The 15,780-nt window shown below is 47.2% G+C and overlaps 3 protein-coding genes and 1 long non-coding RNA gene across 10 annotated transcripts in view; 1 reads left to right on the forward strand and 3 right to left on the reverse strand.

Moving 5' to 3' along the window:
* LOC105698623 (heterogeneous nuclear ribonucleoprotein 27C) overlaps positions 1 to 2,880 on the reverse strand; it is a 30,819-nt gene extending 27,939 nt beyond the window's left edge. For all 6 annotated transcript variants that reach the window (XM_012423017.1, XM_012423016.1, XM_012423013.1 and 3 more), the window contains exons 1-3: positions 2,695 to 2,880; positions 2,003 to 2,210; positions 1,661 to 1,847 (exon numbers count right to left, since the gene is read on the reverse strand). In XM_012423017.1, coding sequence (XP_012278440.1) covers positions 1,661 to 1,847; positions 2,003 to 2,210; positions 2,695 to 2,732 — 433 coding nt within the window. In that variant the 5' untranslated portion in view covers positions 2,733 to 2,880. The remainder of the gene's footprint in view (positions 1 to 1,660; positions 1,848 to 2,002; positions 2,211 to 2,694) is intronic.
* Positions 2,881 to 6,844: 3,964 nt separating this feature from the next.
* Positions 6,845 to 11,864, forward strand: LOC105698651 (chondroitin sulfate synthase 1). Its single transcript, XM_012423085.1, has 5 exons — positions 6,845 to 7,692; positions 9,115 to 9,255; positions 9,606 to 9,786; positions 9,880 to 10,236; positions 10,338 to 11,864. The coding sequence occupies exons 1-5, from the start codon at positions 6,868 to 6,870 to the stop codon at positions 11,294 to 11,296; spliced, it is 2,463 nt and encodes an 820-aa protein (XP_012278508.1). The 5' UTR covers positions 6,845 to 6,867; the 3' UTR covers positions 11,297 to 11,864.
* LOC105698654 lies at positions 7,915 to 10,038 on the reverse strand. The gene is made up of 4 exons (XR_001103939.2): positions 9,934 to 10,038; positions 9,598 to 9,824; positions 9,080 to 9,168; positions 7,915 to 8,980 (listed from the first exon to the last, which is right to left on the reverse strand). It is a non-coding gene; the product is annotated as an uncharacterized LOC105698654 (long non-coding RNA).
* Positions 11,865 to 13,023: 1,159 nt separating the features above from the next.
* On the reverse strand, positions 13,024 to 14,388 carry LOC105698653 (lysozyme c-1-like). Of its 2 annotated transcripts, none has more exons than XM_012423087.2 (2): positions 14,059 to 14,388; positions 13,024 to 13,969 (listed from the first exon to the last, which is right to left on the reverse strand). In XM_012423087.2, the coding sequence occupies exon 2, from the start codon at positions 13,744 to 13,746 to the stop codon at positions 13,309 to 13,311; it is 438 nt and encodes a 145-aa protein (XP_012278510.1). In that variant the 5' UTR covers positions 13,747 to 13,969; positions 14,059 to 14,388; the 3' UTR covers positions 13,024 to 13,308. The 2 variants fall into 2 exon arrangements, with proteins under 2 accessions (XP_012278510.1, XP_012278512.1); XM_012423089.2 differs by having other exon boundaries at positions 13,024 to 13,981.
* Between the last annotated feature and the right edge of the window lie 1,392 nt (positions 14,389 to 15,780).

Here is a 15,780-nt window from a genome sequence, read left to right on the forward strand (position 1 = left end):
ATCCTTGATATTTCTACGATTTCTACTGCTCTAACACCGTACAAATTCACGACTTCTAGTGCCTCGTCGACTCTTCAAAAGTTGTCAACAGTAACCGAAACAAAACAATTCCCAGATATCCCACCGAACTTAAATGATCTCACAGACATGTGGAGCAGGAGCTGAAAACTCTGTAGAGGAACTGGAAAAATATTGGATACATGAATATAGCCAAAACAAGAGTTGGGGGGGCCCCTCGCACCAAACTATCAAGCAGAGAAGAAAGTGTGCATCGGTACGTAAAAATGCATCTGGATGGTTTGATCATCGGGGCATTAAAAGACATTAAATATATCTGCAATGTCCAGGTTCATGATTTTAAACACCTTGTGTAATTGCTCAAGCAACAACTAATTTGAAATTATTAGAAGCTCTAGAAATGAAGTGATGACAATTTTTGGAGAATTTTTAACTGCAATAGTTTACATCCAAAGTGGAAGATTAAATCCAGGTCGCACAAACGTATTTCCTTAATGTTTAAATATGCGATAATCGATATTACAATTAAAATTTGACCTGGAGACAAAATTAGGCACAGAAGAAAAAATTGCAATTAACCCGAGACGATACTCAAGTGAGAAGTCTTATCGAGCACGTGGAATTATTAAATACGACCTTTGTTATGAATTCCTCCCTTGCTTCATCGAAACCATGCAGATTACAAATTACATACACAGAATGCACATTGATTCATAGATGAAGGGTGCATGGGGATACGAGTGGGCGAACTCGCTAGTGGGTAAGTGGGCGTTAACATAAGGTAATACAGGATTTACAAAACATCTTAACTGTTGCTTAAACAACTTAGGCTATGTACGTATAACTTACAGTAGCGTAGCCTGACCGAGCCTTAAGCTACACTTAACAAGTTGTACTTAATCGCAGATGTATTTAACGTACAGATCTACGCACAACGTTGCGTACCGTTGGATAATTTTAAAGTAATGTAAGGTAACGTAAAGTAACGTAATGTAGTGATATATAATGTTGGCAGGTTAAAGTGGCATATTAAATTTAGGAACTGCATAGTTTAAGTAAAAGTAGTCAGAGGTACCTTCTAGTAAATTTAAAGTTAAAATAATCTTACGATTGTTCTTAACGTATTTTAAATACAAAGGGGAATGACAAGATGAGAAGACGTTCTATTAAGTGAGGAAGTGTCCACTTTTCTAAATGTATAATGGCCAGGCAAGAGTTGCGATCAAGCAAATCACATTGTAACGTGGGAAGTTATAGTCGTACGCTTCAGTTTACTGGAATACCTACAAAATTATGTGCCTCTTCGGATAACTTGTGTTACAGAATGAGATAAGAAGGAATTACTTCTTGTATAATTAGAAACGTTGCATTCAAGAAATATTTAAAAAGGCACCTAATTTTATGGCATTATAATGCTTTGAATTCGGCAACTTCCACATACTTTGCAGTGCATAAGAAATAAAAGCAAAGACATACATTTTAAATAAAAAAAATAAATAAATAAAAAGGAATCATCAATAGTTATAAGAAGTTATAAGATGTACTAAATAAATAATTGTAAAACAGTCATTAACTCTGTGGAAATTGTCGAAGTCTTTGCATATCAGAGGATTATGAAAGTAAGATTAAAATGTATGCTTACCTCTGGATTTCTTCTTCTCCTGGTCATACATGATAACAACCTCCATTACTTTGCCAAAACGATTGAAGAAAGATCTCAGATCCGTTTCGGTGACATTACTCGGCAGCCCACCCAAGAAAACTTTAGGAAATCCCCCGCTGCGTTTTGGCTTCTGGAGAGTACGTGGGTTGCACGGTTTTGGGTCAATCTGTAGTCAAAATACATACATTATAAACTACTTGCGCAATAAAAATTATTTCAGATTGCAAGAAAATTTTCACCCAAATAAATATAACTTTACCCCACCTCCCATACTAAGCTACGAAATTCTAAACGCATTCGAAGAATGAGCTTAAACCTTACCGTGCGTCCATCAAGTTGATGAGGTCCGTTTTGAAGGACCAGCGAAACATTGCTGGGGTCGCTGAACGTAACGAATCCAAAGCCACGGCTTCGGCCGGATTCGCTGTTCTTCATAACCACGCAATCTATGACTTCGCCATACCGGCCGAAGTAACGTTGAAGGTTTTCCTGTGTCGTCTCCCAGGACAAGCCACCGACAAACAGTTTTCTGGAAACAAATACACCATACGCTATATAAAACATCGATTCGCATGCACTTCGCATCTCCGGTGTCTCCCGTTAACTCTCAACTGCGGAACCTACTAAACATAATGGAGTATCCAGTGAGCCTAGAAGAACAGTAAAAAGTCAATTCATTTTCTCCGGCGCGTCCACGCAAGGAAAGAATCCTCGAGCACTCAAACTCTACTACGTAGGAGCAGGGATCGTAGGCCGACGCTCCTGTGAGTGACGCCGCGCGTCGGGACGCCGCTCGAGCGAGACCACCGAGGAGATCCTTGTCGAGAAGAGTCGCACGCGGACAGAGGCGAACCGCGATATCGCAATAAAGGACGGGAGGTGTCGGCGGGTGCGTGCGAGACGAGCGTCGGTCACGGGAAAAGAGGGCGCGGGACGCGGGGCGGCGCAAAGCCGGGAAGAGAAAAAGGAGGCCGGGTCTCGGCGCGAGTCGCCGCGATCAGGTATGCACTCACCCCTTTTCGTCGTCGTCCATTTCGGTCTTCACTCTCATAATATTTCACTTAAAACTAGCAGAGCGACGGTAGGCTGCTGGTCGCAAGCGGGAATATGGCACAATGCCTTAGCGTGGACGAGGAGTAATGGCTCCCCGCGATGAACGCGATGCCCGAGTCGAGAACAGAATGTAAACGTAACGAAGCGACAAGCGTCACTTCCGCTACTGCGCTAGTCAAAATCGCGGGCGGGAGACTCGCCGCAATTTTCGGTGGTGGGGGTGACTCCGGTGGTGAGGCACCTCGCCGCGACGCTAGCATTGGACAAGAAAAGGTAACCAACCTCAAAATTATAGGTTAAATCGACCAATCAAAGCGCATCCTCGGATTCCGTCTTCCCTCATACCGCGAAAATTCGAATCTTCGAAATAACCACCGAATCGGTGACCGATGAACCTTATAATTAAGAGCTTCCTATCCGGATAGGCTTAAAGTCTACATTTTTTCAGATGAACCAGGTTCGCGTCTCAACTAAGTATCGACGGAGATGACTGGTACCGACGACGATATCCGGAACTCCTACATTTATCTTTGCCCTGAGAAGTGGCGCCGCCTGGCGGCAGCGCGTTGAACCTCCTTCTCGTCTCCCAAGTCGCAAACCACTCTTCGTCGATTTTCTCCAAAGATACTTACAGTAAGCAAATGAAACACTAGAAAACCCTTACGTTATTCATGCATTCGGTTGTAATTCATTAAATCCCTCGATTCTCTCCAGGAAATCGTATAAACTCCAGCGGTAGGTATAAAAATCTAGTACTTCTCCCTCGACGACTTCAGATTTACATATCCTGATAATTCCAGGGAAGAGGCACGCGACTCGCATAAAGCGCGTCAAGTTTGGCAAGTTACGTCAGTCGAGGAGAGCAATCGAGCCTGGAGGCAGTCGCGACACCTTACGGATGTGAAGACTTAAACTCGTCGTACATTCAACGGTTCAACTGTACAGCTACACGGGCATACATTTATGGAGCTGCCCAGCCGATCCGGACCCTTCCCAGCGCCGTTCCCCGATTAGTCGTGGCCGCGCCGCGCCGGTCGCGCCAGTCCGCGGAGTCGCCTCATCCCGACTCATTCCCGTTCTCGAGGCTTCCCTCCACTTTTCCCACTCCTTAACCTAAAGGGCCCGGCAGAGCCCAGAAGTGCGCGCCGGGCCCAGTCGGGCCCGCGATCGGCGCATCTTCGCGTAGCGATCGACTCCGAGCGTCGACGATCTTCGACGAGCGACGCCGAGCAGAGGGCCGGGGCGTCATAACGGTGAAACGCGACGACCCCGACCTTAGGCCTCCTGTCGACGGCTCAGCTCGCGGCGGCTAGGCGCGCCGTTTGCCGGTTTCGGTGGAACCGGTTATCCGCGTCGCTGCCCGAGCCGGCGTGCTTGGACTGCCCCAGATACGTAACCGGCGAGAAAGCGGAAGACGGTTATCGGGAATTTTCGCGTCCAATTCGGCCGATAAAGGATGCAAGGTGAGGGGGTACCGATGTTAACGCATCGTGAGATAACGATGTGGGGTGCGGATGCCTTGGGGAGTACCTAGATCTTGACCAGCACCCAGTTGGGGCTCCGGTGTTAATCGTTGCCATTAACCGTGGTATTTCGTCAGTTAAAAATCTATAAAGAGAATGTATAAATATTTAAACAGTCGCGAGGATTTTTAACCGGCTTAGTATCTATTGGTTCGATTCACTATAAATGGATTAAGGAAGGAGACCGATTCTTGGGGGGGTTCGATGTTAAAATCTGTGATTTAGACTAGACGGGCCGCTGACGTGCAAAAGATTTCAATGCATGGTTTAGAGGGAATATCTGGAATGGACGGCTTGTATTACCGAGGCTGCTAATATGGGATAACTATTTGCTAGTTTCTTGGACGCTTCTTTTATGCGGCTACGCGAATGCCGGTCAACCAACGGGGACGGATGGCGATGAACTCGTGGAGCAATCTGTTTATACAGATTGCAATTAAATGGTTATCTGGGATTATGGTCGGAGGATGGAGTACCTCGCAATCGGTCCCACAGGGGGTCGACTTGTTCCCATAACGGGCTCGCATGTAATCGTGCCATGAGTGGGGTCTCACAGTTTATTTCCTGGTAGACTCCACGCTAATAATTGACTGAAAAATCGTTAATATATCATTAACATATCAGAAGTACACGAATCATCATCTAAACCAAGTCGCAATGGAACGTTCAGGTGAATCGGTATTCGCGATTCCACTTCTTTTGGCTTAAATCGTGCCTCAAGTTAGCCTCCGTCGTCGGGCGGTTTCCGCGCGGCTTGGAACCCGAAATAGCGTCTCTTTTTACGGGAGCTTTTTGCGCGACCGTTTGTTATGCTTTTAGTATACCCGCGAAAGAGAACTGCTGCGTTTGGATCGTGGCAGCAGCCAGATGTCTCGATGACTGTTGAAATTAACCGACTAAACGGATATCCGGATAGTGACGTCCGTAATCCGGATCGCGGACGTCCGGATTATCCGGCCGTGCGGACTACCGGGATACTCGCGATTGCAGTTATCAATATTAAAATACTTATTACACGCATTCCAAAGACGTGATATCCGAATTTTACAGAACTTTAGATACACTTTAGCGCGTTTTATATTCAACTCTCGCTCGCAATGGGTTTCAGATAAATCAGATGCAGATCGAGGACGAAGTCTCGCCCGCAATCTGCGTAATACCGTTGCATAATAATTCATTTCCTAAGCAGGTAAGACCTTTATCTATTATGTTACGCGTTTCGGGTTTCATGCTCCATGAGTATAACATGTCATTATATTCCACTCAGGCATCGCTCAATTCGATATCGCTACGTGCAATTTCATGCAGAATAAAAATGTCGGGTAGAAAAAAGTCCGTGGTAAATAATTTTATACAACGTTTGTACGTTTTTCCAACACCGCGCCGTGTCGCAACGAGGTGTGTACATTGACGCGATGGACGTGCAATATTTACTTTGTGTGGCATGCAAATTATTCACTAACGAGTGGACTTAAGTGCCGGGCAAATAACCGAGGGACCTTCGAATCGAAAATCCCGAAAAAGGAAACCAACGACGAAGGCCTTCGTGGCAATTGGAGAAATCCCCGTTTGCAAAATTGTCAACATTTGTTGCAGATGGCAAAGCGTTTGAGAGACCGCGTCGGCGTCCCGGTGACCATTAGAAGAAGAAAATGGAGTGGCGTTAAAAAAAAGACTGCGACGAGTACGAGAAAAATCCTCTAACGGTGATAAGCGATTCGGAGGAGGACGCGGACAACGTGGAGAACATTTTATCGGCACGTAAACCATCGAATAAATAATAAAAAGCAAGGCGGAGTGAATCGGTTTCCTCGAAGCCCTCCTCGAAAAACGTCGGCGGCAGAAGAAGAAACCCGCCGAAAGCCTCGTATGACGGTCTAAAAGGGGGAAAAGAGAAAAAAAGAGCCGACCGAACGCCCGGGGCCGGACCGAGGGCAATCGAGAAGGGAAAGATATCCTCTAAAAGAAACCAAGGGCACAAAAACCGAACAATCGCCGACTGTTCTCCGTTCGGCATTCGAAGACATCAGAGGGAGTTCCTGGGAACCGCCGAAGGCTGCAGCAACCGACTTGCGAGATTTTCCTTGAGGTATCTGTGACTCTTAAGACTGTATCACCCACTAGGTATTACTTATAAAAGCCTGAAAGTGAAAAAAAAATGACAGTACAAGTGTAATAAATAGCGAGAGTAAAAAATGTACCATAATTTCCAGGGGCGGACCTTGCTACCGTATCTCCACGATTGTGTCGACGAAAGGAGCCTCTTGATAACTCTCGTGCAAGGCCCTCGGCGCTTCTCATTCCCGGAACACCTATAAATTAAAATCTGAAAGTCGGATCCCACCCGGAAGGCCAGGGAAAATTGTTCAGGGTCGAGTTCAGGGTCTCAGGCCCGACCGCAATGGAGCGCGGAGGCGTCAGGGATCCATTCCGGGATCAGGCCTCGGTCTCGTAAATTCCAGCCCGTGACGAGGCGGGATCTCCAAACCTCGGCCACGTGGCCTGCAGAAAAAGAAGAAAGTCCCACCTGGCAGTCCACATGGGTGAGAAATCCAGGGCCGAAGAGCGTCCCGACACGATCCCGGGGGAACGACCCAAGGAGGAGCATCCATGCTGGAGGTGAGGGAGCAACCAGTGATGCGTAAACAACGCGGCTTAGCCGGAGCCTTCCTGGGCCTGATCTTGGGCCTGATCCTGGGATTCTCGATCCTGAACTACGAGATGCTGCCTACGCTCCTCCTGAGCCCGGCAAATGGGACCCACAAGGCCGGACCCAACCAAACTATGGACCCGAACGACCAGTCTTCGCCTCTAAGGAACATCGACCCGCGAAAAGACGGTGGAATCAGCAATTCGTCTTCTAGTTTGTTGCTGGTGGGCGTCATGACCGCTCAGAAGTATCTTAGCACCAGAGCGAAGGCCGTTTACGAGACTTGGGGGTCCGAGGTCCCAGGAAAAATCGCCTTCTTCTCTTCGGAGAGCTCCAGGGTTCCGTCGAATTGCCCTGACCTTCCTCTGGTTCCTCTTCCCACGGTGGACGATAGCTACCCTCCTCAGAAGAAGTCCTTCCTGATGCTCCAGTATATGTGGAAGAACTATGGCGACAGGTTCGAGTGGTTCTTCAGGGCCGATGACGACGTCTATGTTAGGATGGATCAGCTCGAAAAGCTCCTCAGGTCCGTCGACTCCAGGAGGAACAGGTACATCGGTCAGGCTGGAAGAGGGAATTCCGAAGAGTTTGGATTGCTCTCGCTGGAGTACGATGAGAACTTCTGCATGGGCGGCCCTGGGGTCGTTCTATCCAGGGAGACCCTCAGGAGGATCATTCCCCATATCAAGCATTGCCTGAAAAATTTGTACACCACTCATGAAGACGTAGAACTAGGCAGGTGCGTCAGGAGGTACGCCGGGATACCCTGCACCTGGAGCTACGAGGTATCTTGAAATTGAAAATAGTCTCGATTTGCAATAACCGATGTTAATTATTTTATGGTGCGCTATAGATTCGGCTTGGCAAAGGGGACTTGATGGAGTCTAATCGCTCGGCATGCTGTCTGTAACGAAGGTCTTCCTAATTACTCCACTTTGCATGTCTTTCATCTTACCGGAATTACTGGTCGGCTCTAAACTTAAAATTCTGCAGAAAATTCTATTCGATAATTTAGGGATGATAATTTATTTGCAATAATTTGTTTAGTATATAAGCATTTCTAGAAACATTTTCTGCAGCTCAATTGTTCCATAACGAGGCTGAATAAAAATTCAGAATTGGCATTTGATGGTCGATTCGAAGTATCGGATGGGCGAATTGCGCGAGGTCGAGGCTCGTTTAGCCACATCGAATCCAATTGAAATCAGCCCCGAAGAATCACCTCAATGCCAAGACGAATAGTTGAACGATCCGACCACTGGGTTAGCAGGGTACGATTCACTTATTCGTAACAGGCAACATCCTCATCTGTAGATAGTACCATCTCACTTAAGCTAAATGTGGAATACATCCATAACGTATGCGCGCGCGTACGCTCTGCAGACTCGTCAAGACCTAGCGTCCGGTTTGTATGCATGCACTAACATAGTTTCTGGTTTCTCGGGCTCGATTGAATTATTCTTAATTTACATGCATTACGCACCGCCGTTGAATTACGTTAGGACGTACGTCGAGAGGACTCGTCCCCCTTCGCGGCGCCACGTGAAGACCCACTTTTATCGCCAGGCTCGCATGATACAGAAAAATAGTTCCCACAAAAGTTTCAGCTCATGATATAAGGAACAACTTTTATTCGAGACGTTTTCCCGAATTGCGTGACGTTGCGGAGAGAGTCGCGATTTATATGCCTCACGCGGTAACGGTAAATTACTTCAGGACGTACGAGCGTCCGCGAGGGCGTACTCATCCATCTCTTAAACCAATTGAGACGAAGACTGATTTCTCCGCTTAACGTTACGTGATAGGAATAAATGTTCCTTACGATAGTTGTGGGGCACGATGTGAGGGACAGTTTTTATCTGGGACGTTTTTCCATATCGTCGGTCCAGAAGGAGCTGCGGTGACCTTTTCGGTTAACTCGGCAGTTACGATAATGTAGAATGTAAGACAATGCAGGGTCGGTCAGCATTATGGGCACTCGAGTGTACGTCAAATGTGCATAATTTCCTGAAGGAAGCATGCCTCGCTGGACCGATAAGGAGTTCTGCAGTCTTCAACTTGGTTCCATTCGGTCTAACGAATATCAAGTGGTTGTTACCGTTTTCAAACGGACCGGAATACCTGATTCCGCGTGTAATGAATTTCGTAAAAAAAAATGGTGGGATTCTATACCTTCCGTAATATCGATGGTATCTTCCTTGTTACAGATGCAGTCCATTTTGTATCACAATAGCAGCGGGGAGCAAGCTTTTACCGGGAACCTGAAGAGGAAAGAAGTCCACCGAGCCATCACTTTGCATCCCGTCAAAAGTCCTCCTTACATGTATAGACTCCACAATTACATGAAAGTGAGTCTCCGCTGTGACGCAACAAGTGGAATAGATTCTTTTGTACATGAACAGACTGCATAATTGCATGAAAGTGCGTTCCGAGGGTGATGTAACTGGCTGTATAGATTCGTGCATAGAAATCGAATCTCTTAGCGTGGGAAAAAAAAAGGAAAAATTCCGTCGCAATTCGCACACGTGTTGTTCACCCCAGACTTTAAACCGATCTATTTAAAAATGAATAAGAGTGGGCCGCGGGAATGTCTATTTTAACTCCGCTCGGAAGCAATATTTATAACCGAGACTCGTATGGCCGAAACTTCGGGCTTTCCTTTGGGAATAATATTTATTTATTTAACTAACCGTTGCAGGGTCTCAAGATACAAGACCTCCAGCAGGAAAGGATCCAGTTGCACAGAGACATCCACACATCTGCCAAGCAGTTGAACATCGGCATCGAAAATCTCGAATTTCACTCCTTGGCCAAAAACGTGCCGCTGTTTCCTGTTACATCCGACTCCGAGGATTATCCAGGCGACACGAAATTTCTCGGTAGAATTTCACTCGAGCTTGAATTAGTTAAACCAGGTCTGAAAAAAAATGTGGAGGATTTCTTTACATTGCTGGGTGTATTGAATATTGTAGGTGTCCCTGCGGGACTTACGGCTTTCAAGCCCAAATCGGTCAAGGAAGTGATACCTTGGGACTTCATCTCGAGGTCGGAGTTCAGTTTGAGAGACTCGAATCCCCGAAGAAGGATCCACAGTCACATCAAGGAGGGCCTGGAAGACATCACGAGAGAAGTTATGGCCTCCATTAATGCCTGCTCTCGACAACGTGGAAGAATCGTGGAGGAAAGATCAGCTTTGTACGGCTACCGGAGAGTGGACGTTTTCGGAGCGGACACCATCTTGGATCTCCTTCTGGTTTACCGGAAGTACAGGGGCCGGAAGTTGACGATTCCAGTCAGAAGGCACGTCTACCTGCACCAACACTTCAACGGTATTCTCCGATTCTTCTCCCTGAAAACGGAAGATAAAGAAAATATTCATGGATCTAATTTATTTTGACTACCTCGGATATAAACTAATTTCGCGTTTCAGGTCTGGAGATCAGAGAAGTGGTGGACGGCGTAGAATTGGCGCCAGAAGGCCCGAGGAACGAGAAATCCCTGAAGAGCTTGCTCCACGGAGGTCTCCTCAGCTTCGGCCTGGGTCATCGCAGAGATCCGAAGAGTCCAATGGATAAATTGATCCGTTTCGTGCTTCCCCTCTCGGGAAGGTACGAGATCCTCGAGAGGTTCCTGAAGAAGTACGAAGAAGTGTGCCTCCAGCACCAGGAGAACGTGGAGCTCCTGCTGGTCCTGTTCCCCGACAAGTTGGAGGCCAACTTGACGAGACCATTGACCTTAATAGACGATTTAAAGTACAAGCACCCGAGTTCGCGGATGGACGTGGTTCTAGGCTCTGGGAATTTCTCCAGAGCGCGAGCTCTTCATCTCGGCGTGACGAGGTCCAAGAGAGAAGACCTCCTCTTCTTCATCGACGTCGACATCGTTTTCACGAGAGAGGCTCTCACCAGGATACGGCTGAACACCATCGTCAACCGGCAGGTGTATTTCCCCATAGTGTATAGTCAGTTCGACCCCAAAGTCGTGTATGGAGACCGGAAGAAGCGAGACGACATGCTCGTGAACGACTTTAGTGGGTACTGGAGACAGTTTGGGTTTGGGATAGTATCTCTTTACAAAGAGGACTACGAAACCGTGGGTGGCTTCGACTTGTCCATCAATGGTTGGGGGAAGGAGGACGTGGACCTGTTCGAGAAGGTCGTCAAGTCCAATCTGACGATTTTTAGGGCCGTTGATAGGAACCTCGTGCACGTCTACCACGAAGTCGAGTGCAACGAGGACTTGCCCGAATCCCAATTGTTGATGTGCAAAGGAACGAGAGCGGACACTTACGCGGGCACGGAATTACTCGCAAAGATTATCTACAAACATCCAGAGTACCTCAGGTTCGCCAGGGAACGAAGGAAGAGGGTAAATGGCCCCGGGAGGTGAAAGTCCCCTAAGTCCCCCAAACTCTTCTAGGTAGCTGAAAAATGTGTACAGACTGCTCCGAACAAACTCTCATTTTTTTTTTTCTGCCAGATTTAAGAGAACACTGCACAAAGTGGCCAAACATTCTGTGATGCATCCGACCAGGCCTGTCCGCAGATTTTACTATTTTAACTAAAAGTCTAGGTAGAATTGTCAGTTTCGCTGATACTAGGTTACCAGGAAAAAACGAAACGAAATGCCCGACGGTGGTAAATTTCCTTCTTTAGTTTAGAGCTTTCCGCACTTGTAAATTGTACGATACATCTGGCCTGCGCGATTTGCAATAAGTTTTAACGTAATTCTATAAAGATCTTGAGTAGGACAATTGATCGCTCGATTAAAAATGTCCAGAGTAGTCAATCCGAATCGCTGTGTTTAAGATAGTATATTAGGTGTACAACGAATGGATTGAATTAATTAAATGTAGATCGTCTCGTGCACCCGAGGCGCGAAATTCCCGACGACTCTAGAAGCCGAGATATAATTTTTATTTGAATTTATACAAGGAATAAATAAATCCTTAAACAAACTTCGTACGTCCTCCCCCGTAAAGATCAAAACCCGAAAATGTTCCTTTACGGGTAAGCCCCTCCTAGAAAAACCTGAAATTCCCCGGCGCCTAAATCGGGGATTATTTATTATATCGATTTGCATATCGCGTCATCATCGAAACCCGGCGATCGGCGAGGTTAACGCATGCCGAAATTGATTCCCAAGGTGCAAATTCCACCGTTTTTGACTTCCGTAAAGCTGCTCGCTCACGTTCTGCCGTTTTACCGTGTCCAGTTTTACCGTGATGAGTTTCTCGGATATTTAATGTACAGGTTCGCGGAGGGGAGGAAGGAACACGAGAGGAGTTTAGAGGAAAAGAATCGAGAAGGGGATTCTCAAAGGCCTGCGGCGAAACTTTCCCTCGTGCTGGTCCGCTCGTGTCTTCGAATCTTCGAATCTTCCAGTTCCCCCATTTTTCTTCCATTTTTTACGCCTTCTCAATAATCTCCCGTTATCTTCATGGAACGAGGAAAATGCGGCGCGTCGCCGGCGGGGGGACGCGTGAATAATTATCTCGACGTTTTTCCGACTCTACGGCCTGTTTCAGATAGGAAATGTTACAAAGTTCAGTAGTTCTCGCAAAGTTGTGGATTGTTCCGGGTTCACGGTGGATTTGTAAGACCGAGTCGGCGTATTATGCGGAAATCCTAAAAGGATCCCCACGGGAAGCGCAGGAAGGAATTGCAAATGGCGGCCGGTGGCTTCTGGGTAACGCGGGTTCTTTACGGCGTAAGGCACGAGCCGGCTAATCGTAACTTACGGGACTTATGAAACTTTATGGACTTTCACGTGCGGTCTTTCCGTCCGTTTCTAAGATCGACGTCACGACGATCGGTCGCGGTGAATTTTACCCTTCCCGGAATCGGCGTTCGTTAGCTAAATGCCTTTGTTCTGGGTAGATGCACTCGGGCTTCGACGCAACATTCGGAACTTGGCTAACAGCGGGTGCGGAACAGAAGTACCCGGTGTGTAATCGACTCGTAGGTAAAAATGAGAGTAAACGAGCATATTCCGCTTATCAGATAAAGGCCGTCTGCGGCGCCTTATCATTTAACTCCGCGTTTAAATATCCAGAAGCCATGGTTACACTTATGGCACAGTTTCGCTACACCTGCTCCTCTCAAAATACAATCCCCTCGACAATTATACAATTTATTACCGTACATCCCTGGATGTACAGTGATTCCTGTATTCCGGTAGAAAGATATCCGGTACACCGCATTAGCGAAGTCCTGGTGTTATGAATTAATACCTGCCGACCCCGAGGGCGTCTCAACGCGGTTCTCGCTCAACTTCCGCAGCGGCACAAAAAATCCCATTCCGCCCTATCGGGCTTACAAAAAGTGTAGCGTTTAGCAGTCTCGTGTCTATATCCGGTAATCTCAATTATTGTAAAACATAGATCGGTAAATATCGATAATTCAACGCCTGCAGCCAGAGATATTAGGCAGGGCCTTGTTCTTGCACTGCCTCAGCCATCCACCCCAAGCCTTGAATCCATCCTGGTTATAAATGATTCTGGCGCACGCGATGTCGTCCTGGATGTTGTCGTCGGCAAAATCTTCACAGCGTTGGTTACAGATCCCGCCTTTTCTCCCGCGAGTGCACCACTTAAGGCTGCTGATTTGGAATATTCCATAGTTGTAGCTGGACGCGGTTTTCGGGCCAGAAACGAGACGCGTGTCCATGCCGCTCTCTTGTTTCATCAGACACAGCCAGTTGCTGATCATGCTCCTGGAGATGCGTCCGTTCTGCAGCTCCTTCACGGCCTCGCATTCGCTCATGATCTTACCCTCGGCCGACCCAAGGCTGATCAGGACGACGGCCATGACCGCCAACGCAGCTTTCCCCCGGAACATCGTCCTCGCGTTTGGCCTGCTCGACAGAGACTAGACTAAAATTCGCTAGCAAGCCAAGCAAAGCGCCCTGACGCTCGCTGATACGAGGCGACCTTGAGCGAGGCGCGCCTCGTTTTATCCTTCATTAATAAGGCGCCGAGACGACTTTAATTAAGTGCCACCGGTCATCTTCCTTGTACCGTCTTCGGGGGTTAAGGGCCCTCCACAATAGATCCCTGCATACCTGAGGTTAATACTAGTTATTGCAAACCCTCTATGCAACACTTCTTATAACGTATCATGACGTATTTAATTACACGTTACGTTACTTACTTTCTGGCATTTTCTGGGCGCTGATATCGATACGGACTGACCGTGAACTTCAAGCTGATTACGATGCTTCGGTAGTCCCGAGGTCAGGCATGAGCTGCATTATCTTGAACCAGGAAATCGGCAGGAATTATGGCACTTTCTTCGGCGGCGAATTCGACCACGGGAACATGTAGATTTGAGGTTAAATGTAGATCGGTACGTCGAGTGGTACCCTGTATGCAGGATCTACTGCGTTGAAAATTCATTTCTACAGTGTAATGAGCGATTAAGTGACGCAAATAAATCGTGACCTTCACGCGCGTATTATTATTGCGCATTAATGAGCCATCACACCAGAGTTGGGTAGAATCGAAGAATCTTTAGAATTGAATTGACGCGCAGGGAAGAGACGCGCGCGTGGCGCCATCTCGCGGCGGCGCTCCGAACCGTTTCCTATGCAGAAGCCATCGATAAGGGACCCGATAAAAAAACTGCAGCCTGTTATCAATCCTCGCTGTTTGAATATTCATAGAGTCGAGGAGACGCTTATTTTCAACATACTCGATGTTTTAATGCGAGGCCCTTCTCCTTAGAGTCTGAATAGAAGAACAAAGAAGAGGAGGAAACACGACTTCCATTTCGGGGAATTGCGTTGTCTCGTGCTCGGTCTCTCGAAATTCCCGAGGGAAACGATTTACGCAAACGTGGAGGAAGTCTCGCATAGTCTCGCGAGGAGGGCACGCGAAAACGAGAATCGAGATAGATCGCCATTATGAGTTTCTAAGGATTCGAAAATCGGAAGGAAAATGTCCGACGCGGACCGATAGCGCCGTTGCACGCTAGGCCATCGACTATGGAGAGATGGTACCCGCTATTCGCTCGAGTGAAACTCGAGCGTGCTTCCAAGTGACCTCTATAAAGGTCGCGCTTCTCCGCTGAGGAGACTCCCGGGTTCGCGAAGAAGAAAGCGAGCCGATAAAGAGCAGCAGGAAGCGTCGCGGCTGCGATTACGCGTCGCCGCCATATTGGAAAACACTCTTGCAGCGACGCGCGTCATAATCCAAGATTTCTTCGCGATATTCCAGTTCCTCGATATTTCGATAGAATATAAAATACTCAGAAAAAAATAGACGTCTTATTTTACAAATAAATTGCCTTAGTTACTGAATTACTCTCGAAAAATCGGGAAAAGTAGGCAACCTTCGACCTCGAGATGCAGCGGATGACGCTTTCGATTCGTTTCAACCCTCTGTACTGTAATTGTGGGTTATCGCGTTTGTATATTTTGTAATGTATAGTTAATAAATTACGGGTATATTTTCGAGTGGTTGTTGAAAAGTAAGAGGATTCAGGCATCGCGTAAATCAAGGGGTCACCCATCCTAGCACGGAGAACTGGGCCTCTTGCGGTTTGCCAACCGGAAGCGTTTCTCCCGTTTCCACGTGATAATTATAAGGAAAGATGCGCGCGACGCTATGTAAGCGGTCGTTGCGTTGGAGTAATACCTGCCGGTTATGCTTTCGACCGCGTACGAAGCCACATATCCGTATTTAAGTCATATTCTTACGTCCTCTGCTTTCCACGGGGCGGGTTTCTCTCACGCCTTCCCCACCGAAATCTCTCGACACCTATTCGCAATATCGCGTTAAAGAAGCCGAGGAATTGTCACGATTCCAGTCCGACTAGTCGTTACGTGTACATAAATTTCCTGGCCACTTTTCGGTGAAATTTATGAAAAATTTC

This window comes from Orussus abietinus, unplaced genomic scaffold (genome assembly GCF_000612105.2).
Source record: "Orussus abietinus isolate OABI.00-Male unplaced genomic scaffold, Oabi_2.0 scaffold31, whole genome shotgun sequence".
NCBI lineage: Eukaryota > Metazoa > Arthropoda > Insecta > Hymenoptera > Orussidae > Orussus > Orussus abietinus.